At 46.4% G+C, this 24195-nt stretch overlaps 1 protein-coding gene and 1 pseudogene across 1 annotated transcript in view; one reads left to right on the plus strand and one right to left on the minus strand.

The window, feature by feature from the left end:
* Window positions 1–9087: 9087 nt before the first annotated feature.
* Window positions 9088–10593, minus strand: LOC102442665 (annotated as a pseudogene).
* Window positions 10594–16958: 6365 nt separating this feature from the next.
* The window catches only part of DEFB123 (defensin beta 123), a 7479-nt gene continuing 242 nt past the window's right edge, over window positions 16959–24195 (plus strand). Inside the window, exon 1 of the mRNA XM_006089385.3 lies at window positions 16959–17020. Coding sequence (XP_006089447.1) covers window positions 16959–17020 — 62 coding nt within the window. The remainder of the gene's footprint in view (window positions 17021–24195) is intronic.

Consider the following 24195-nt stretch of genomic DNA (forward strand, 5'->3'; position numbering starts at 1 on the left):
TAATGACCTCCAAAAAGACAAGTATAGTGGTCAGGCAGAATGGCCACATGAATAAAAACAATTCAAAGTAGCCTGTGATTAATCAAAATTAAAAAAAAAACATATTGTAGTAGAATGAAGTGTGGGGACAATCACCAAAGGCCAGGGAGGGTCAGAGAAGGTTGCATGGAGGACCTTCTCCAAAACTTGAAGGAAGATAGACTTCAGAGAAATGGCGAAGAGGAAGAGGATGTGAGAGCATATTCCAGTGAGGAGAGCAGTGTGAAGAGAGGCGTGGCGGCAGAAATGTTTGTAAGCCACTTGGAAACAATGAAAATACTGCAGTCAAGCAGGGCTGTAGGTCGTGCCCCCAAGTTCAGTGGAGCTGTAGGCTGGACTTCACAATCAGGTGGGCCACTGACTGTGCGCCACTGTCGGGCAAGGTTACTGGCCAAGCTCTCTGGTCAGGAGAGGCCTCCAGATGTATGCCACAGTTGGGTGGGACCAGAGACTGCTCCATGGTTGGGTGGGGTTACTGTTCGGGCTCCCTTGTGGGGCTACAGGCTGTTCCCTGTGATTGGGTGGGGTCACTGGCTGGGTTCCTGGCCAGGGTGAGGCAACAGGCTGTGTTCAGCTATTGAGCAAGGCCATAGGCTGGGCTGGGCTTCAGGGCAGGGCTGTCCACTGAGTTCCACGGTTGGATGGTGCCACGTGTTGATTTCCAAGGCTGTGCGGGATCACTGTTCAGGCTCTCCGGTTATGCAGGGCCAGAGGGTATACTTAACAGCTAGGCAGGGCAGCTGGTTTGGCTGCCAGGATTTCTGTGGCTGCCCACGTTCTCTGAGCAGGTGTCCTGGTCAGCAGGACTGCAGGCTATACTCAGCAGTTGTGCAGGACTGCAAATTTGCTTTCCTGTCTGGGCAGCCATTAAATGGGCATCACAGTTCATTGTCTGGGGACTCAAATCTGCCAACTGAGCTCTCAGCCAGATGCTGTCACCAGCTCAGCTCTGCAGATGGGTAGAGCTGATGGCTGAGACTAATGCTGGGACTATGTTGCAATCAGGGATGTGGTCCACCAGGATCTGAGCATCGGTTGCTGTAAGCCCTCTCTCCCTTCTCCCTCTCTGTCAGATCTTTTGTAGTCAAGCCCAGCAGAGTCCTCCGGTGATCCTCCTCCTCCTTTCCCAGCAGATAACTAGAGCTTCATTAGCTCAGGAGACTAGTACAAAGAGTCTCTGGGACAAGGAACAGGATGCCAGTGGGAGAGTTAAGTGACGTTTTATAAACTTAACTAGAGGCCCGGTGCATGAAATTCATGCATGGAGGGGGGGTTCCTCAGCCCGGCCTGCACCCTCTCCAATCTGGGACCCCTCGGGGGATGTCCGACTGCTGGTTTAGGCCCACAGGGATCAGGCCTAAACTGGCAGTTGGACATCCCAGGGATCAGGCCTAAACCGGCAGTCGGACATCCCTCTAGCAATCCAGGACCGCTGGCTCCTAACTGCTCGCCTGATTGCCCCTAACCCCTCTACCTGCCGGCCTGATCACCCCTACCTTGCCCCCCTGCCAGCTTGATCGCCCCTAACTGCCTGTGCCTCGGCCCCCAGTCTGGCCTCCCTTTGTGGGAGGTGACCTGGTGGATCAGGGGAAGGCACTGCCCCCATTACCCTGCTGCTGCTGCTGCCACTGCCAGCCTGAGCCTCAGCCCTTCACAGCCTCCCACGGCTGCCTGAGCCTCAGCCCTCGCAGCTGCTGCGGCTTTGTCTGGAAGGACGTCCGGAAGACGACCACTCTAATTAGCATATTACCCTTTTATTAGTATAGATGTTAAGACCCAGCCTTCTTTCCCATCTCAGCTTTGAGGACAGTGACAAGCAGGATTGTGAAGAATTCTTCCCAGGGAAATCCAACCGCAAAGGAAATGCCTGACGACACAGATACTCTATGTCTTTGTCTGTTTGTGCTGTAACAAACTACCACAGACTGGGTGGGTGAGACCAGAAACATTTATTTCTCACAGTTCTGGAGCCCAGGAAGTCCAAGATCAGGGGACCAGCAGAGTCAGTGTCTGGTGAGAGCCCACTTCCTGGTTCATCTCACTTTTTGGAGGAGACAAGCTCTGTGGGTCTTTTGTAGAAGGGCCCTAATCCCATCCATCAGGATTCCATCCTCCTGACCTGGTCCCCTCCCAAAAGCCCCACTTCCTAATACACTGGGAATTGGGATTTCAACATATAAACTTGGGAGGCACAGACATTCAGTCTAAAAGGCTTGTGGAGGATTCTTCCCAGAAAAATGTGACCAGTCCAAGAGGAAAAAAACCTAAAGACACAGGCACCATATGTTCACTGATAAAATAAACCAGTTAGTAGTGGCCCACTCCAAACTACAAGCATATGGCCAAGAACGACTAACCAGATAAGGAAAGCTTCTAACACTAAAAATAAATAAATAAATGCAACTACAATGAAACAGATTATGCAGGGGATAATATCATCAGAAAAAATTATCAAAATTCTCAGAAAAATAAGAGAAGCTATTGTAAGCATGAAACAAGGAAGGATGCTATTTTCAAAAAGAAAAGAAGAAAAATAAGGAATGAGAAATACTTTAGAGAATAAAAGTAAAAGGATGAAATTTCTCAAAAATAGAATAAAATGATAGCAATAAAAGCAGTAGAGAAAATATAAGGAAATAAGGGAATCTGTCGGGGAACTTAACATTTGAAAAATAAGAATTCCAGAGAAAGGAAACAAGAAAAACAAAGGGCAGGATACCTATCATTAAAGAAATAAATCAAGAAAAAATAAGTCATAGAATTGAAGGACATAAGTTTCCAGATTGACAGGGCCCATTGAGTGCTCAGTGAAATTGATTAAAATAAACCTTCAGTAAATTTAAGCACATCATCATGAAATTTCAAACACCCTGTAGACAAAGAGAAAAGTCTTAAGCTTTCAGAGAGAAATAACAGGTCCCATACAGAGAGACCAGATTCAGCATGACTAGCTTTCTTCACAGTGACACTAGATGTAGAAAGACAGTGGAACAATGACCTTAAAACTGAGAGAGTCATTTACAATATGGAATGAGCAACCAAACTATATACTAACCAATTGTAAGATGAATACAATGAAGTCAGACATTTTCAGGAAGCTGCCAAGAGGTCCTCTGCCAAAATAAAGGAGTATATCAAGAAAGACCCGCCCTGACAGTGTTGCTCAGTGGTTTGAGCACTGAAGGATCTCGGGTTTGAGTCCCAGTCAAGGGCATATGCTGGGTTGCCGGTTCACTCCCTGCTCTCTGGCTGGTTGTGTGTGGGAGGCAACCGGGAAATGTGTCTCTCTCACATCAATGTTTCTCTCTCTCGCTCTCTCTCTCTCTCTCTCTCTCTCCCCCTCTCTCCTTCCACTTTCTCTGAAAATCAATGGGAAAAATATCCTCAGGTGAGAATTAACAACAACAACAAAATAGAAAGAGAGAGAGAGAGAGAGAGAGAGAGAGAGAGAGAGAGAGAGAGACCCAGGATCCAGAAAGCAGGGCATTTATCTCAGGAAACTCTAAGAGATTCTCCCAGATGGTGTGAATGGAGATCCAGGATGGCAGCAGGTCACCAGGTGCAGAGACAACCAGTTCAGAGTGGAGCAGGTCCAAGTGCCCAAGAAGAGAATTCTCCAAGAAGATAAAATTGATAAATCCCTAATGGTGCTGAACATCTTCACTGGAGATAAAAGAATCAAATTCTCACCTTCCATACTGGCAGGAGGAGTTTAATGGGTAATACCTACTAGTAAAACTGAAAAACAAAAATTATGAATTAACAATATAAGTTAGCATATTGTTTGTAGATATGGAAGTAAAATTCAAAGAAACAACAAAAGATGTGAAAATGGTTTTCTTTGGAAAGCAAGAAATGGAAGAAGGGAAATGGGTGACTCTGATAATTTATTATCCTCTCTTATTCAAAGTTGACTCTTAAAACCATGTGGATGTATTGTTTTGATGAAAATTTAAATTAAAAAATTAAAAATTAAAACAATATATAGAGAGAGAAACAGCGGAGTATGAAGTAGGCCGAGGGATAAGCACAGTTTTATCCCTTTTATCCTAACTCTTCGGCTTCCATCCCAGTGTAACCCTGTCTACCCCTGGCTTTTGAGAGATTCTAATGAATATGATACACATTTCTATGTATAATAGCAATAGTGCAGGAGACAAGGAGCTCATTGCTAACTTATATGCAGACCAACATTTAATCCAGCAACCTCCTCAGGTTAGTTATGTGACATTGGGTAAAATGACTCTCCAGTCCAAGCCTCGTCCAGAAAATAAAAGTGATGACACAATCTACTTGTTAGGTTAGTTGAAAGGAATAGATGAGGGAAGATATGTGTAAGCCCATTTTCCCCTCCTATAGATACTTCCTCACCCACACCTCTTCTGCTTGAGTTTGATTAGGTTTACTAAGAGACACACACAGAAGTCAGCCAAAGGTCTTTTAATAAAACTCAGGAATCTACGTGGTCAGACTCAGGGCAGGGTTTTCTTCATTGTTGCGCCCTCGGGCTTCAACCACTAACTCGCTGCCGGGTTATCTTTGGCTGGAACTTGGGCTTCACACAGCACAGTTTGCCGCTTGGACAGAAAATAAAGACTGTTTCGTCCTTATGGCATTCCTCACGGCAGTTGCCATGAAGATTCCAGCATTTTTCAGTGCTGCCTGATACAAAGAGAAAAAGAGAAGGGAGGCAAATCAGTCCCGAGGGGGAAATGAGTCCTGGCTTGAGAAGGCTAACAGTCAGGCTGAAGGGGTGGGGTGGGGGCGGGGATGCAATAGACGGAGGAGTCACCTCTAGATTTATAAGGTGGTAGAGTCTTGCATCCTTCCTGGACACCCCATTTCAAGTCCAGCCCTTCTTGAAAGTTCTCTCACAGGTTCCATGGGTCCTAATGGCTAGGAACATGGACTGTTGAGACCCATACACCTGGATTTTGAATCTGTCTACACCACAAGCCAACTGGGAGACTTGGGCAGGCCATTACCCTTCTCAGAGCATCAATTTCTTCTTTTCTAAAAAGAAGATACAGCACCTGCCTCAGAGAGTTGTTGTGGGGATTAAATGAAATGGTCTATAACAACCATTAAATAAAGTCAGATAAATCATGACGGGACCTCAAGAATAATTAAATATTTTATAAACCATTCCATAAGTAAAGATAAAACTAGAAGGAACACGTGAGCAAATAAATGCAACAGATCATGGCTTCTGAGAAACACAAGGTGAAAAAGAGGATACATTCCTCAAAAAGAAAGGAAGAAGTGCCCTAGCCATTTTGGCTCAGTGGATAGAGGGTTGACCTGCAGACTGAAGGGTAACGGGTTCGATTCTGGTCAAGGGCACATCCCAGGTTGCAGGCTCGATTCCCAATAAGGGGTGTGCAGGAGGAGGTAGCCAATCGATGATTCTCATTATTGGTGTTTCTATCTCTCTCTCCCTCTTCCTTTCTCTCTCTGAAATCAATTAAAATGTATTTTTAAGAAAAGAAAGGAAGAAAGAGGTAAAAAGAAATTAATAGAAAGTTACAAATATTGATTGTAAGCAAAAGAACTCCAACATACAAATAACAGGAAGCACCAAAGAAGAAATAAAGTCAAGGCAACAGAAGACTACAAACTGCATTCACTAAACTTTCCCCAATATTGACTCCTCAAGCTAACAGATTATTCCACATTGAGAAATGAGTACATTGGAACTCAGAGCAGCCAAATGGCTTGTCGGGTGTCATAGAGCTAAAAACTGATGGAGCAGGTTCTAACCCAGGATTTGGAGGTGGATGGTGTTTCATGCCTGTGTCTGGCGTGAGCAGGCCCAAGGTGTGAGGCCATGTTCCTAAGCAATCCACTCACATCCTGGCCTGTGGAAAGTTAGAGATGCTGGGGGGTGGGCGGGGGGGGGGGGAGCGGGGGGGTGGATTGAGCTCCTCTCTGATGAGGGGATGGTGCTAGCACCTTGGCCCGGGCAAGTTTGATGAGGGTCCTTCTCTACTGAAAGCTATTCCATGGCTTTGGTGCAGGGACTGGTACTGACAGGCTGCCTAAGGCAGCTGTGAATAGTGCAAAATCCAAGCAATTCCAGGGACCACGGGCAGAAAGGGTCACTGTTGCCTCCACTCTTTCCTGTTTCCCCTGCCCGGCCCCACTCCTCCTCGAACAGCAGACCTCCTGTCCCTGATCCCTGGATCTGACCAAAGAAAGGGGGTCTGAGAGGGCGGCTGAGGGAACAGTCTGGAGGTTACAGCTGGTTCCTAAGAGCTGGCGCTGCTCCTGGCAAGGCTGGCTGTCTGGGTGCCAGGTCCCCTCTGGGGTGGGCTTAAAAGATAAAGAAGCTGCGTTTGTTACACACCAAAGTGCCAGTGTGTTCATGTTGATTCCACAACCTGATTCATTATTTCAAATGGACAAATGAGTACATTGAAAGCAACTGGAGCCAAGTCGTTCTCTGGGGACATCACGGAGCTAATAAAGGTGGGGCAGGGTCGAACCCAGTACTTGGGGGCTCTTCCCTCTTCCCCAGATCAGTGGTGGTGCCCATTGCCACCTGCCAGTCCGTCCTCCCAGGCCCTGGAGTGCCCTGACGGAGAGCCCCTCTCCACCCCACCCCTCCCCGGGGAGGTCTACATTACCTGGAATGGCCTGGGACAAGAGCAGCAGCACAGTCAGAGTGAGCATAAAAGGCGTCATGACTTCAGTAGCCCCAGCAGGAGTCTTGGGTCTCGAGAAGTGACAAGCCAGTGGGTGAGAGCCCTGGACTCTTCTGCTCGCTCTCATCAACCAGGACATGATCAACTGGGTCACTTACACGTGCCCTCGGCTGCCCACGGGTACAGTCTGCCCTGAAACAGCCTGCCTCCCCCACACTTCTCAGTCCCTATCTCAGTGCCCCCGCATCACCACTCACACCACCGAGCTGACCTGTCTCCTTTCATCCATCTTCACCTTTTCGGGACCAGCAGGGAGAAGTCATACAATGGCCAGAAGGATTTAAAAAATATATACATAGATGTTAGCCCTTGTTATAACTCAAAATCCTCCAAGACTCCACATCACACATTGAAGGGGGGAAAAAAAGCACAATCTTTACTATGCCCTACAAAGCCCTACCTTATCTGGTCTAGAGACCAACCGTTATGGCGATTTTAATGTAAGTTAGGCAAACTCCTTTATCGAGTTTAATTTTCCATTTTGAGGGCAGAAGAGTAGAGAAAGAACGGCACTCACTCAGATCTTGGGAAGAATGTGTCTATCTGATCATTTTCTCTCTAAGAGAAAAGTCCCCACTGTCCAAAATGTTCAGTTTCTGCCCTTACCGGTTTGGCTCAGTGGATAGAGCAGTGGTTCTTAACCTTCGTAATGCCTCGACCCTTTAATACAGATCCTCATGTTGTGGTGACCCCCAATTTCATTGTTACAAATTGAACATAATTAAAGCATAGTGATTAATCACAAGAACAATATGTAATTATATATGTGTTTTCCGATGGTCTTAGGCGACCCCTGTGAAAGGGTCGTTCGACCCCCAAAGGGGTCGCGACCCACAGGTGAGAACCGCTGGGATAGAGCATCGGCCTGCGAACTGAAAGGTCCCAGGTTCGATTCCGGTCAAGGGCATGTACCTTGGTTGCAGGCACATCCCCAGTAGGGGTGTGCAGGAGGCAGCTGATCGATGTTTCTCTCTCATCAATGTTTCTAACTCTCTATCCCTCTCCCTTCTTCTCTGTAAAAGAAATCAATAAAATATATTTTTAAAAAAATAAAATGTTCAGCTTCAGGAAGGGTTTTGTCATCGAGAGTGAGAGAGGGAAGAGTTGAAAGTATTCTGCTGGCTGTGCCACTCACTTGCTGTGTGACCTTAGGAAAGTCACTTTCCCTCTTGGGCTTTAACTGCACCAATGAGCAGATTGGAACAGATGGGCTGTAGTATGCTATGGTTCTCTGGATGCTGAAAAGGCACAGAATGTGGAGTGCTGTGCGTTTTTACCACCAACACAGGCCAGGCTAATTGAGTTTACACCTAAGGATTCTCAAGGTGTCCTCAGCAGGCTCCAACTCTCTTTACACACTGAGGTCAGAGGCCTCTCCCCTTGTTCCTGACATCCAATATGCTATATGGCATTTGCAAACCAGTCCCACTCTGGCCAGCCCATTTATCTGCTTTCAAGATTCCAAATGGTTATTGTGTTGTCCATCGCATTCTCCTCTTATTTATTGGATTATAACTTAAAAATCTCTGTAGTTGCTATAGTTTAAGTGCAACTTGGGAACTGAATGCCTAAAAAGTGTGTGTATTTAACCCACCATTTTTCCCGAAAAGCTCAATGGTGTGTTTTCAAAAATTATATTCTCTTTTTATTTCGGGTGCCTAAAAAGGCTATTAATTTCTGTATTTGATTTTCAATCAAAAACGATTCATTTTATTTTTTCTTTTAAATATATTTTATTGATTTTTTACAGAGAGGAAGGGAGAGGAATAGAGAGTTAGAAACATCGATGAAAGAGAAACATCGATCAGCTGCCTCCTGCACACTCCCCACTGGGGATGTGCCCGCAACCAAGGTACATGCCCTTGACCAGAATCGAACCTGGGACCCTTGAGTCCGAAGGCCGACGCTCTATCCACTGAACCAAACCGGTCAGGGCCAAAACGATTCATTTTAAATCAAATCTGCATTTCTGGATCTCAACCCACTTAAGTCACAAAATGTTAACATTTTTACATATTTCTGGATTTTTTTGGTCAATATTATGTCTAAGAAGATTGTACCTTTTTGTCTGGCCCATGTGGCTCAGTGATTGAGCATCGACCCATGCACTAAGAGGTCACCGGTTCAATTCCCGGTCAGGGCACATGCTCAGGTTGTGGGCTGGATCCTGGTATGGGTGTGCAGGAGGCAGCCAATTACCGATGTTGTTGTTCCTCTCTCATCAATGTTTCTATATCTCTCTCCTTCTCCCTTCCTTTTTCTCTAAGATCAATTTTTTAAAAGCATATTTTTAAAAAGATTGCAGAAAAAGTGCATGCAAGCTGCTCCTCCCAGGGGGCCTGGGCTAAATGTTCTTGAGCATCTCCAGGAAGGCCTGCGGGGATGGTGCCTCCACATTCTGGAAGGTGTTCTGGACTCTGCTGTACAGGATGAAGTATTTCACCTCCAGCCAGATGAACCCGAAGTGGTTCTCATCGAACAGGATGAAGACTCCAGGGAAGCGCCTGGGGTAGGTGAAGCCATGGAAGGTAACCATGTGCACGCCATAGAAACACATCCTGCAGGTTCGGGGGTAGTTCTGGTCTCTTGATTGCACACCCACAGGCAGAACAAACGGAACAGGCTGCTCCTCCGGAGCTGCAGCCCCAGACTCCCCAACGCTGGGCAGGGCAGGGCTCTGCCAGCCATGGCCCTGGCTTTCCTCAGTCCCGTCTTCTTGCTGCTGCTGCTCCCGGATCACCTGCTGGTCAATCTCCTGGACCGCGAGGGAGAGCTCGTTGAAGCTGCGGGAGATCTCGCCATCTCGCAGCTGGATGCGGCGCATGATGTGGATCTCTAACGCTAACGTCTTGGTTATTCCCATGATCTTCGTGACCCTGGCATACTTCCCATGGAAGCTGAGCATGGCAATCGTTAGGCAGTAGGCATTGTATTTGCCTTGGAAGAGGCCTGGCCTGATGAGGTCGTCCGGGTGGCGTGGCGGGAGGTAGAGGCGGCGGTAGGTCAGGCAGTCATACTGCTGTCCATCCTCCTGTACCAACACCCGCCCCCGTTCGTCCCAAGGCCGCGTTGGTGAATCCTTTTGGTGGTCTGTCTTGATGCACTGGATGCTGAACCTGTCCTTCTGAATCTGCATGTGGCGGTTGTGGGGCCTGCTGTGGCGGCCTTCCATGCACTCCACCGTGGCTGATTTCCTCTCCGTCAGGCGAATTCTGAACAAGGGCTCGAATTGCATTAGGCCATCCACATGGGTGTTAAGGGAAGGCCTGCACGTCCAACCAGTAATGCATAAGCCGTCCACCACGACATTCAGCAGTGTTCTATAGCCATGATCTAGCTGCCACAAACCCAAAATGTTTCTGTATGGGAACATCTTCGCGTAGAGTTCTCGATAAGACATACCGATCATCTTCAGGTCCTGCAAGTTTTCACGAAAGCCAAACTCCTCCCAGCAACGCCGTCTCCAGATGCTGTCGGTGTGCAGGATGTGGTGGAATTTGGTGCAGGCCAGGGCCAGGCTGGGGAGGTCGGTGCCGGGGAGCGAGGCGAAGATCTCCACCAGCATTTCCACCGGCAGGTCTTGCAGCGAGCAGCGCGGGGGCGGCGGGGCCAGCATGGGGCTCGCGATTCCTCCACTCCCAGCACAGCACTGCACTGCTGCGTCCGCCTCGACGTGCTTTTCTGCTGGGGCCGGCTTGGCGTTGGCTGCTGCCATCTCAGCTGGGCTCTGGCACTCCTGATGACATCGCTTGGCGTTGGCTGCTGCCCTCTCAGCCGGGCGCTGGCGCTTCTGAGGACACCGACATCCCCGCGAAGAGCCCACGCCGCAGAGGAAAGCGCACTCCTCCATGCCTCCAGGCTTAACAGCCACCACAGCGTGGGCCACCGCGCCTCAGCAGGGTTTTAAGCTGTTTCGCCCCGCCCTAGATCCAGCCACGCCCCCCAGGGCCTAGCCACACCCCCTCAGAGAGGAGCCAATTGTAGGACTTTAAACCCATACCCATTAACAGTCACCTCCCTTTCCCAGTGCCCCTCCCTGTCCTCCAGCCCTAGCCCCAGGCAGTCACTAATCTGCTTTCTGTAGGGATATGCCTCTAGGGATATGCCTATGGGGGTGGGGGCATTTCACATAAATTCAGTAAAAAAACAAAACAAAACTGTGGTACATCTACACAATGGAATACTACGCTGTGGTAAAAAAGAAGGAACTCTTGCCATTTGCAACAGCATGGATGGAACTAGAGAGCATTATGCTATGTGAAATTAGCCAGTCAGAGAAAGATAAATACCACATGATCTCACTCATTTGTGGATTATAGAGAACAACATAGACTGATGAACAGGGATAGATCCAAAAACAGAGAAACAGCGATCAGACTATTAATCCCCAGAGGGAAAGTAGGGGAGGGTGGGGGTAAGGAGAAGAGATCAATCAAAGAACTTGTATGCATGCATATAAGCCAAACCAATGGACATAGACAACAGGGGGATGAAAACATGAGTGGGGGGGGAGGTTGGGGGTTAATGGGGGGATGAGGACACATTAGTAATACCTTAATCAATAAAGAAATTAAAGATTAAAAAAATAAATTTAAATTTAAAAAAAAAAGATTGCACTTTTTTCACCCTTCCCCCTGTCCTCTTGTCTTCTGGCAACCATTGGTTTTCTGTAAGTCTGTGCCGGGAGCCAGTCCATCCTTGCTGCTTGACACAGTCGCTGCAGGGAAGAAACATCTGCACAGCATATGTTTCAAGGGACCTGGCATATATGGCATACTGTTCTTAATATGTTTGCTCCCCTTCTTGGTGCTATGTATTTTAACCAAGGTCACCTCTCTGAGAAAGGTTGTTTCCCCAGGTGGGGATTTTTCCCTGAGATTAGGGAGGGGATACAACCCCTTAACTAAGTGCCAGGCGGGTAGTTAATCACTTTAACTACAAACAATCACGCTTAAGCTACATAATCTTTACTCCCTGGAATGGAGATAAGAAATGCCCTAACCTTTGCAATAGAAATTGACAGGATTAAAATCAACTGGTATAAATACAGATGTAACAAGACAATAAACATCAGATCCTCATCAGCTCCTGATCAGATCCTAACCAGAGCTTGGCTGGAGTTCCTAACCAGAACTTTGGCTCAGATCCTGGCTAGAGGTCCTGACTAGGCTGCTGATCAACTGAAGGCTGTCTTCGTGTCATTCCTTCTTCACCGACTCCGTCCACACCTTTGGGGACCCCTGGACCCGCTGGGGTTGGACTCCAGCAAGTCTGCTCAGTTTTGTTTTGCTTATTCATTTGTTTTGGTCTTTAGATTCCACATAGAAGTGAAATCATATGGTATTTGCCCTTCTGTCTGATTTATTTCACTTAGCATAATAAATGAAATAAATTTAGGTCCACCCATATTGTTGCAAATGGCAAGATTTCTTCTTTATATGGCTGAGTAATATTCTATTGTGTATATGTACCACATCTTCTTTATCCAGTTGTCTGTTAATGGACACAGAGGTTGCTTCCATATTGTTTAGGTTTATTCTTATACATGTCACTTTATTTGCTAATCATTTCTTCTTGCACCTAAGACCTTTCAAATAGGTTTATTTTTCCTTCTTCATAAAGTACATCCTTTAATATTTCTTTTAGTATGTTGGTACCAGTCTTGATCAATTTTTATTTGTTGAGAAATGTCTTTATTTCACCCTGGTTCTTATAAAACCTTTTTTCTGGTTATATGGCCAAATATGGCATCTAGCACGCTGAAAATATCATTCTACTCTCTTCTGTGTTTCTTATAAAACCTTTTAAAAAGTCAACTGTCAGCATAACTGTTGCTTCTTAGGGGTTATCTGTCTTTTCTGTCTGGCTACTTTTAAGATATTTTTATCATGTGTGTGTTTGCATGTGTGTGTGATCTACGATTTTAGTATGACATGTCTAAAGGTTGTTTTCTTCTTATTTATTCTGCTTGAGATTCATTGAGTTTATTGAATTTATGTATTTTATCATTTCTAGAAAATTCTCCACCATTAACTCTCTGAAATAACCTGGAAACCATTTTCTCTCCTCTCCTCTGGAAGTCTGATTAAATGTTATATTAAACATCACACACGTACACACACACACACACACACACACTGATAATTCTAATAACTGAAGTCTGTAAGTGTAGTTCTTATGGTTCTTGTTGATGGTGCCTTGTTTCTCCGTGTGCTTCATAATCTTGAATATGTACTATTAATTGTCCTTGAATTTTTTTTAATAAATCTTTATTGTTCCGATTATTACAGTTGTACCTCTTCCCCCCCCCCATAGCTCCCCTTCACCTGGTTCCCACCCTACACCATGCCCTTACCCCCGCCCCTCCATTGTCCTCATCCATAGGTGTAAGATTTTTTTTAAATATATTTTATTGATTTTTTGCAGAGAGGAAGGGAGAGAGATAGAGAGTTAGAAACATCGATGAGAGAGAAACATCGATCAGCTGCCTCCTGCACATCTCCTACTGGGGATGTGCCCGCAACCCAGGTACATGCCCTTGATCGGAATCGAACCTGGGACCTTTCAGTCCGCAGGCCGACGCTCGAGCCAAACCGGTTTTGGCGATAGGTGTAAGATTTTTGTCCAATCTCTTCTGGTACCCCCAACACCTCCTTCCCCACCCCCGCCCCGAGAATTGTCAGTCTGCTCTCTTTCTATGCCCCTGATTCTATTATATTCACCAGTTTATTCTGTTCTTCAGATTTTTTATTCACTTGATTTTTAGGTTCACTTGTTGATAGATATGTATTTGTTGTCACTTTGTTGTTCATAATTTTTATCTTTACCTTTTTCTTCCTCTTCTTAGAGAATACCCTTCAGCATTTCATATAATACTGGCTTGGTGGTGATGAACTTCTTTAGCTTTTTCTTGTCTGTGAAGCTCTTTATCTGACCTTCAATTGTGAATGATAGCTTCACTGGGTAGACTAATCTTGGTTGTAGGTTCTTGCTATTCATCACTTTGTATATTTCTGGCCTGCATAGTTTCCGTAGAGAAATCAGCTGACAGTCATATGGGTACTCCTTTGAAAGTAACTGTTTTTCTCTTGCTGCTTTTAATATTCTCTCCTTGTCGTTTGCCCTTGGCATTTTAATTATGATGCTTCTTGGTGTGGTCCTCTTTAGAGTCCTCTTGTTTGGGGTTCTCTGTGCTTCCTGGACTTGTAAGTCTATTTCTTTCACCAGGTAGGGGAAGTTTTCTGTCACTATTTCTTCAAATATGTTTTCAATATCTTGCTCTCTCTCTTCTTCTGGCACCCCCATAATTCGGATGTCGGTATGCTTGAAGTTGTCCCAGAGACTCCTTACACTATCTTCATATTTTTGGATTCTTTTTCTTTTTGCTTTTCTGGTTGGGTGTTTTTTGCTTCTTTGTATTTCAAATCTTTGACTTGATTCTTGGGATCCTCTAGTCTGCTGTTGGATCTCTGTATATTATTCTTTATTTCAGTCAGTGTATGCTTAATTTCTGATTGGTCCTTTTTCGTATCCTTGAGGGTCTCACTAAATTTCTCGGAGGTTTCTAGAAGATTCTTTAGTAACCATATAACCATGGTTTTGAACTCTATATCCAGTATTTTGCTTTCATCCATTTCTTTCATTTGTGACTTGTTTCTTTGTCTCTGCATTTTGGCTGCTTCCCTGTGTTTGTTTCTATGTACAGGGTAGCTGCTAAGTCTCCTTGAGTTGATAGAGTGGCCCTGTGTGGTTGGTGTCCAATAGGGCCCAGTGGCTCAGCCTCCCCAGTCACCTGAGGTGGACGCTCTTGGTGCATCCCTGTGGGATGTTTGCACAGTCTTGTTGTAGTTAACCCTTGATTGCTGTTGGTATCACTGGGAGGAATTGACCTCCAGGCCAGTTGGCTGTGGTGTCCAGCTGTGTCTACACTGGAAGATCTGTTGCACAGGATACACTCTTATGGGGCAGGACTTGCTTCAATAGGGCTTTGGTGCTCACTGAGTCTGCCCCTTGAGTGTGTCTCTTATGGATGTGAAGAGTTGTAATCTATTATCATCTCCAAGGAGGTGCAAGGTCAGCCACTGTCTGAGGCAGCCCAGCAGGAGCTACAGAGACATCTGCAGATTCCTCCTCTTTGTATGGAGTTTGGAAGTGCCCAGATGAGGCCCAGCTGTGACTCAAGGCCGCTGCTGCTACCAGGTATTGGGCCTTCTTTTGGAATCTCTGGGGCTCTCTGACCCAACTGCAATTTGTTTTAGGGGAAAGGACAGGCAATTCATATGCAAAAGCTGATGCATACAGCTTGGGTGGGGTTGTAAATTGGGAGGGGCGGGGTCTCTGGAAATCACCAGGGTGGAGCAAACAGCAACAGGCTTCCCTGAACTGGAGAAGTCCCTGGTTCTCCACATCCCGCGCACCCATGCAGGAACAATGATTGCTTCGAGCACCTCTAAGCGTAAGCCACATTAACATTCCTGTCCCAATGCCAGACAGTCCAGTTTCTCCCCGTATGTGTCTGGGTCCCCCAGAGTCTCGCCCGGAACTGGAATTCAGAGCAAGCAGGAGCTTGTATCTCCCTCCCAGTTTAAAGAGCAGCACATCCAGGTGCCAGCACTTTCCGTGCCTCCGCACCTCTTACCAGTCTCAGTGTGCTTTCTTCACCTCTCTAGTTGTAGAATTTCCACTCAGCCAGCTTTCCCGCGGTTCTGGGTAGTAGTTGTTCTGCCGTTTAGTTGTAATTTTGGTGTGGCTGTGAGAGGTAGCAAGTACAGGTGATTACCTGTGCCGCCATCTTGGTTTTTCTCAATTGTCCTTGAATTTATTTGTGGTTTCTTGGGGGTCTAGATGACCTTGCCTTCCTTTAGAGAGCATTCACTTTTGCTTCTGTCAAATGTCTGGAACATTTCCAGTTTGGGAACATTTTCTCTCTCTCCCTTTTTTTAAAATATATTTTTATTGATTTCAAAGAGGAAGGGAGAGGGAGAGAGAAATAGAAACATCAATGATGAGAGAGAATCATTGATTGGATGCCTCCTGCACACCCAACACTGGGAATCAAACCCACGACCCGGGCATGTGCCTGGCTGAGAATCAAACCGTGACCTCTTGTTTCATAGGTCAATGCTCAACCACTGAGCCATGCCGGTTGGGCTGGGAACATTTTCAAATAAAATCATAACTCAAAAGCTTGGGGGTTTTTGCTTTGTTTTGTTTTACAATTCAGTTGGTACTGCAGTTGAGCTACAAAAACACTTGAAGATTAGCTTGTAGTTACAACAGCCTAATGACTTTTCTAGTGTCTTGCTCTGCTTAACAGTAACAACAAAAACATCTGAGAAGGGTAGCAGGTTTACTAATGGCTCATCCTTACTCTCAATGTATGGTTCTCTGTAGTCCCAGCTTAATGGGCGGACAGAATCTCTTATTGAACTTTACCCTGAGTGGGCCTGGCCTTTGAATTCTCTTCCTCTCACCTCTAGGCCATCAGAGCCTCACGTTTGCAGGTGTCCTCAGGGCAAAACCTAAGAATTCAGAGGAGAAACCCCAAATAGCTGGTTCTTGGGTCTCTGAGAAGGGGCACAGCCTGGTGCCCAGAGGCAGGAGCCTGTGGGTCAGGCCTAGTGCATGATTAGTACTCGGAGGGCAGGGGGCTGTGGTTGCTGGCAATTCTGAGAGGGCACAGCCAGGCTGGTGCCGGGAGCTACATCTCTTACTACCATTTTCCTTCCAGTTTTAGCTCCAGGGACGTCATTCTTCTCATTTTCAACACCAACATGAGCCTTTGTACAGACTTTCCTCTGCCTGGAGCACCATTTTGTCTCATCTGCCTGGTGATGACACTGTTCAATGTCACCTTCTCTGTGAAGTCTACCCCACACGCAGTCTGTAGGATTCCGTGTACATGGCGCCCCCTTGTGGTCCCTTCGTTTAGAGCTGGGTGGAAGGACACGTGCAAGTCTTGGACCAAGGGCCTTGTTCTTGCCCGACCTCTCCCTGCTGACCTAAATGACGAAAGGCGGCGTGCCAGCTGAGTGCGTGGCTGCACACTGTGGCTCAGGGGGCGCGGGGGCTGAGCCTGTGGGCAGCTGAGGGCACGTGTGGGTGGCAGCTGTTCCGATTGGTCAAAGGGAGCGCAAGCCAGAGCGGCCGGAATTCTCCCCCATTAGCTTTGCCATCGCCTGGGACTTGCAGCTCCACCTTGGGCCACTTCCAACCATGAAGCTCCTCTTGCTGACTGTGACTGCACTGCTGCTCTTGTCCCAGCTCACTCCAGGTAGGTCACCTTCCAGAGCCGTCTAGAGAGGGCACCTTCCAGAGCCGTCTAGAGAGGGCACCTTCACCAGCAGGTGCAGATCTCAGCCACGCCATCGCTGCTCCCCAGGGAGCGTGCCCAGGTGGCCTAGCACCATGAGAGGGAACGGGAGGGGTGGGCAAGAGAAGCAGGAAGAGCAGAGGACAGTAGAAATAGTCCCCAGAATCATCTCGCTGTGTGAAGGTCACAACCACCGAACCAGGAGAGAAAAGCTGGTTTCCTATTGCTGTCTCTGTGCCTGAGCCTGTGTGGGGAGCCAGGGCCACAGAGGTAAATGGCACGGCCCCGGGGGCGATACCATTTACAACCCAGAGTGACTCCAGCTGTGATAAAGGGAGCCAGGAGGCTGGGGTGCACATGGAGGGGGGACCAGCCCAGCCTGAGGGCCAGGGGCATCCTCCCAGCGGGATCCCCCCACATCCTGAAAAATGTGTAGAAGACAGAAGGGGAAGGAAAAGAGGGGGGAATCGAAAAGGTGCCCGGCAGAAATCACCGTATGCGAAGGTCCAGATGTGGGAGAGATCACGGTGCCTTTAGGGAGCTGGAGGCGTGGGTTAGGGGCGTGGCGAGGGGTAAAGCTGAGGCTGGGCCGGGAATGCCAGGGAGGGAGCCATGGGAAGGCTAGGGAGAGAAGGGCCATCATCAGACTTGCCCGTTCCACCCACCCCAGCATGAGCTACCTGGCCCCTCCTGCTCAGCTGCCAGAGCTTCTGCCCACCCCCAGGCGTTCCTCTAACCTTCCCAGGTGTGGGAATGTGTGAATTTCCTCAAACAAGCTGCCCTGTGTCCTTATATCTGCCTGTGGGAAGATGCCTGAAAGGGCTCACCTGGGGTAGAGAGGAAAGCCCCGGAACCCGGTTAGAAACTGCCCAGCTTTTTCTCACACTGGGACCCCCAGCAAGCAGCCCGGCTGCTCCGTTTCAATGTCCTCCTTCCTCGGACTGCTCCAATAGTGCCTGTGTAGCAAGGTCAGGTTGAGGGCACAGCAATGAACACACTGACATTTTTGTGTGCGAAAACAGGTAGCTTCTCTATTTTGTGTAACTCGTCTGAGTTGCCCCTGGAACTTCCATCATGCTGGTGGGACAGTTGGGAGGGAGGTGGAGCATAGGAGCTGTGCCTAAACTCGGCAGTTAAATATTCATCCTTTCTGGTTTAAACTGGTTACCAGGTTCATTCTGTCCCTTTGAATAAATATTCGGTCTTTCAGCATTTTTCCTTTCTTACGCTCCCCTTCTCCTTCCCAGAATAGAATTGGGTTTAAGAGAAAGTAACTTGCTATGTCATGATTTCATTAATTGGTTCATTCAGGAAACATGGTTGAATAGATTTAATGTTCCAGGCAATGTGATAGGTACAAGAGAAAGAGCAGTGAACCAATCAGAACAAAGCAAGATAAGCAAAATCTCTGTCCTCTTGGAGCTTACATTCTATTGAAGGAGACAGAAAAAAAATTGAAATAAATGAAACATATGGAATGTCAAATGATGAAAATAATGAACGGAATAGACAGGCAAGGGGAATAGCAAATATGAGTGGGGTGGACTTGCCATTTTAAAGGTGTGCTCATGGAATGGCTCACTGTGACCTGAGGGAGGATAAGGGATAAGCCATGTGGGTTTGTGGGGTAGAACATTCAATCTGGGGGTGCAAAGGCCCTATGTCGGGAGCATAAGGAATTGGGATAGGGTCCTATGCTGAACCTTCACTGGCTTTTAGGACGATGCCCTTCATTGTTTATGGTCAGTGAGTGTCCTGCTGGCACTTGCTACTGGATCCCACAGCTCTCAGTCCTGTCAGAGCCCCACTGGCTCAGCCCTTGATCTCAGCCAAATCTCCCATCTGCCCCTTAGGTTTAGTCTGTTCACACCCCTTCCCACTGCCTTATGCACAGAGGTCTACTCTTAATAAGTCCCACAGGCTCTTAGCTTCTCACTGGTTTTCTTAACCAGAAGCATGGAGAATTAGGGACCTTCTGGTCTATTTTATGCCACAGGGAAGCAGAGGGAGATGCTCAGCCATTTCCAATCCTCCTCCAGGTGGCGCCATGATGTGGGTGTCCAGTCTGTTAGCAATAACTGGGCCATGCTCAGGCTAGGAATGCGGGCCTTTTGTCCAGACCAACCTGGGTGTTAATAGCAAAAGATTGTCTTACCCCTACTTTTCTCAAATTAGTTGTCTCTACGTCCTAGGTCGACCAGCAGGCCAATAGTGGAGAAGGGGTAGAAAACCTTGGTTTCTAGCTTGCTGATAGGTCCACCGTCAGCCTGGCTGGCCGAGGTGAAGTATGAGGTTTTAGTGGAAGTCTCAGGCCTGTAGCTGCTGCTGTTGCTGCAAGAAGTGGATTTAAGTGCCCACTTTCTCCTAGGGAGAGCATTTCCCTTCTACTTTCTGTTGGGTGTGATGGCGGCAAAGATTGAATGGAAGTTTCTCTAGCCAGATCCTCAGCCTTTGCCTCCTATGGCTTATGGTAAGGTAGTATTATCTGAATCTATCAGGCTCTCCTAGGGAGAGCATTTCCCTTCTACTTTCTGTTGGGTGTGATGGCGGCAAAGATTGAATGGAAGTTTCTCTAGTCTTGCTATGAACTAAAACTACTCATCTCATTTAAGCAATGACTTTGTCATTCTAACTGTTCTTTACTATTTCTCTAAAGCCCAGGAACAGCTTAATTCTGCTTTTTGGCAACCAAAATGAAAGAAGAATGAAATACATATTACTTTAATATTTTCAAACTATTAAAGTTAGGTTAATTGTGGAAATTTGGGGCATATATATGAAGCCTGAGAACCCAACAGATATTAGATTTAGGTGGGACATGTCACCTACTTTTCCATTATACCTCCTCATAGCACCCAGAGTTCTTCCTTTATTACATTCATTACAACTCTAGTCAATCAAATATCTGGGAAGTTATTTCTTTCATGGCTATCCCCCCACCACCAGCAGCACCACTAGACTGGAAATTCTAGGCAGTGTCTATCTCTAACCTGTTTCTAGTTGTATCTCCAATACAAATATATTCTCAATCTATCCGTGAGTATTTCTCTAGGATAGACATCTGGAAAGAAAATTGCTATTTGAAAGAAAATTCTGTTCCTAATATTAAAGTGTGTGAGTCATTGCTAAGTAGCTTCCAAGGAGGCCAAAACCAAGTGTATGAGACCATCTTTCCTCTCACTCTCACCAACAGTTCATCTTGACACTCTTGAATTTAAAATTGAGATTTTATTGCAATGGTTTGGGCTGTTGTAAAATAAAACACAAAATTACAGATTATGAAACCACATAAAATGAATGCACAGCTTAATGAATTGTTATAAAGCACACAACCTAGTAACCACAATCTAGATCAATAAATAAAACATTGACACCCACAAAAACCCACCTGCCCCCATCACAACTATCTCCCTTCCCCAAATTAAGCAAAATCTTAACTTTTACCAGTATAGCATTCAAGTCTTTGCATTTTCTTTATGGTTTCATTGCTAACGATGCATCCCTAGACATCCTATTTTTATCATGTCCACTTTAAAAATCTGATGTCCCTTAAGATTATTTAATGTACTGGCTACATCTTCATCCCTTTCTTGTCTTTAGAATTTATCTGGTTATCTGGCATGACAGGATATTCTAGGCTCATCTTGTACAACTCCTGCTGCAGAACATGAAAGCCATTTCTTTAAGCTCTGATTTTTAAAAATAGGAAAATGGTATTTTTAAAATTAGAACTATGATCTAGTGCTAGAGATATTCAATGCTACTAAATTGGTCCTTTCTTTTTCTTTTCAGTAGACAGAGCTAGGAGAGAAAATCAACACATTTAAATGTATATAAAATACCTCATGAATTCATATTGATACTTTCTATTCAAAGTGAGGACTACAGGATTTGTAGTCAAAATATTCCATATTCCTCCTGTATTTTCCTTCTTCCACACCAACATTCTCAGATACACTGTGTACTTCTTCAACTTCAGCATTTTCAAGTCATCTGTTATTTAAAGAACATCTTGAATTATAGTTTGAGCATTTTTTCTGATATCTTGCTCTGCTTTTCCCCCTCAAGGTCTCTTCTTGTCTCTATGTTGAATCTCCTTTGCCTATCTTCAATGGTTGTCACTTTCTATTGAATTTTTCTCTTGTTTCTTTCTTTTATCATTTTTCTGAATTCAAATTTACATAAAATAAAATGCCCACGTGTATAAGAATAAAAACATAATATGCTAATTAGACTGGACATCCTTCCGGATGACCTTCCGGACGAAGCCAGGGCTACAAGAGAAGCCCGGGTCCCGGGTGCCAGAGGGAAGCCTGTGCCGGAAGCCGGGGGAAGGAAGGCCTGCTCTTGCACGAATTTCGTGCATCGAGCCTCTAGTTTTAAGTATAAAATGTCAGCTTCAACAAATGTATATATTCATGTAACCACCACCACAATCAGTATAATACATTTCCACCATGCCCCTTTGCAATCAGTTACCTCCCCTCCCCTGCCCCTACCCCCCCCCACCCACCCCCAGCCACCAGCAACCACTATTCTGTCACTTTAGTCTGGCCTTTTTGAGAATTGGGAAAGACAAACAAGCTCATAAAGTTGTAAAATAACTCCCACATGATCGAAATCAGCTAGCTCTGAAGGTTGTGATCTATCTAGACCAGGGACTATTGACACTCTTGGCAATTATTGGCATTTGGGGCTGGATAATGCTTTGTTGTGGCTGTAGTGTGCATGGCAGGATGCTTAGAAGAATCCTTGGCCTCTACCCAGTAATTGCCATGGTAACCCCAATACCACCACCACCCGTGGTGACAAATAAAAATGTCTCCAGATGTTTCATTACCAAATGCCCCCTGGGGGGCAAAATCACCCAGTTGAAAGCACTGCTCCAGACAACACATAGTTTTTCATTGAGCACAAATTTTCCCCCATTTTGGCCAAAAGATAATCTCAAAGAAAACTTATTCTTGATCACAAAATAAATCTGGTCTAAATCTTTAGCAGAAAAAAGGAAACAACAAAGAGTAAATTATAAATTAATGAAATAGAGAGTGGTCATGGCACCAAACTGTCTAAAGAAAATAATTCAATTGAGACAAATAGAGGTTACAGGCTTTATTCAGCTGATGGACATCAGGGAGCACCTGAAAACCCAACTCTGAGCTGGATTGGAGTTTTTATTGAATAAGGAAGAGAGGGATAATGTCATTGTTTGGCTTGAGTAGCAGATTTCATCTTTAACTGCTGCAAAACTTGTGGTTGGAATAGTTGGGAACTGTTCCAGATTTTTGTGCCTCATGGTTGACACCATTGGTACAATCCTACCCCAACACTGTCCAAACAGTTCTTTTGAAAGCTATTTTTGCAAGCCTTGTAGTTTATTGGTTAGCCAAGATTCTGGGACAGGAAAGGTATCAAAAATAATATGGGTAGGTTATTGCCTGGGGCTCAGGGGAAGGGAGAATGGGGAATTATTGTTTAATGGATATAGTTTCAGTTTTACTTATGGGGATGGATGACAGTTATGGATGCAAAACAATGTGAATGTATTTAATGCCACTGAACTGTACACTTAAAAATGGTTAAGATGGTAAATTTTATGTTAAGTGTATTTTACCACAATTTAAAACAAAACTAAGTATAGCCACCTTCTTGATGAGGTGCCTTGGCAAAAACAAAGCAAAATAAAAATCTACACTAATAAAAGAGAAACATACAAATTGGTGTCACTCCACTACGCCCACCAGCCAATCAGAGCAACTATGCATATTAACCCAACAAAGATGGTGGTTAATTTGCATATGCAGGCTTGGAGTGAAGACTGAAGGCTCCGGCCAGAGTGAAGACTGTAGAGGCTTGGCTTCTCCGCTGTGGCCGCAGTGGAGAAGCCAAGCCTTGCTGCAGCAGAAGAGGAAAAGTCAAGCCTCGCTGTGGCTGGACCAAAGGCCTGGGTCCCAGGTGGCAGAGGAAAACCAGTGCCAGCAGCCAGGGGAAGGAAGGCCTATTGCACGAATCTTCATGCAACGGTCTTCTAGTAAAATTATAAAGAGAGTGATGGAATGTTAACAAAACAGAAAAGTATAAAAACAATATGGAAAAGACAAACAAACAATATGGATGAACCTTAAAAGCATCATGCTAAGTGAAAGAAGCCAGACACAAAAGACCACATATTTTATTATATGACTAGAGGCCCGGTGCACAAAATTCGTGCACTGGGGCAGTGGGGTTCCCTCAGCCCAGCCTGCCCCTCAGTCCGGGAGCCCTCAGTGGATGTCCTACTGACGGCCACAGTCTGGCAGCAAAGGCTCGGAGCAGGCGTCCCGTGTGTGTGTGTGTGTGTGTGTGTGTGTGTGTGTGTATGTGTCTGCTGGGGCCTGCCCCCAGCCGTGTCACGTAGGCTTGGAGCAATTGCCCTGTGTGTGTGTGTGTGTGTGTGTGTGTGTGTGTGTGTGTGTGTGTTGTGTGTCTGCTGGGGGCCTGCCCCCAGCCACACCATGGGGGCTTGGAGCAGGCGTCCCTCTCTGTTGATCTCTCAGGCTCCTGGCCTCCACTGCGTGCTGTACTCTCCCTTGAGCTGTGGCCAGGGTGGGGTGCTGCCTGCAGGCCGTGCTTTCCTGCTCATGGATCGCCACAGCGACCCAGGATCAGGCCTTGTTGGGTGCTGCCTACAGGCCGCACTTTCCTGCTCACCGATCACTGGATCGCCAGGGCACCTGGGGTCAGGCCCTGCTGGATGCTGCCTGTGGGTGGCACTCTCCTGCTCTCTAATCGCCATGGGGTCCCGGCTGGGGGCGGAGTTTAGGCGGCGCAGGGCTTAGGCAGCACACGGGGGTCCCGGCTGGGGGCGGGGCTTACGCCTAAGCCCCGCCGCCCAGGGCTGCACACAGGGCCAGGATGGCGGCTCGCACTGTCCCGCCCTGCCTGCAGTATGCAAATTAGCCGCCATCTTTGTTGGTAGCTAATTTGCATATCGCGCTGATTCGCCCATGGGAGGCGTAGCGAAGTTATGGTCAATTACCATTTTGTCTATTATTAGATAGGATTCCATTGGCATAAAATATGCAGAGTAGGCAAAAATATAGAAAGGAGGGCAAATTGGTGGTTGCCCAGGGCTGGAGTGGGGGAGCGAGGGGGGGAATA

The sequence above is a fragment of the Myotis lucifugus genome, unplaced genomic scaffold (genome assembly GCF_000147115.1).
Source record: "Myotis lucifugus unplaced genomic scaffold, Myoluc2.0 scaffold_60, whole genome shotgun sequence".
Taxonomy (NCBI): Eukaryota; Metazoa; Chordata; class Mammalia; order Chiroptera; family Vespertilionidae; genus Myotis; species Myotis lucifugus.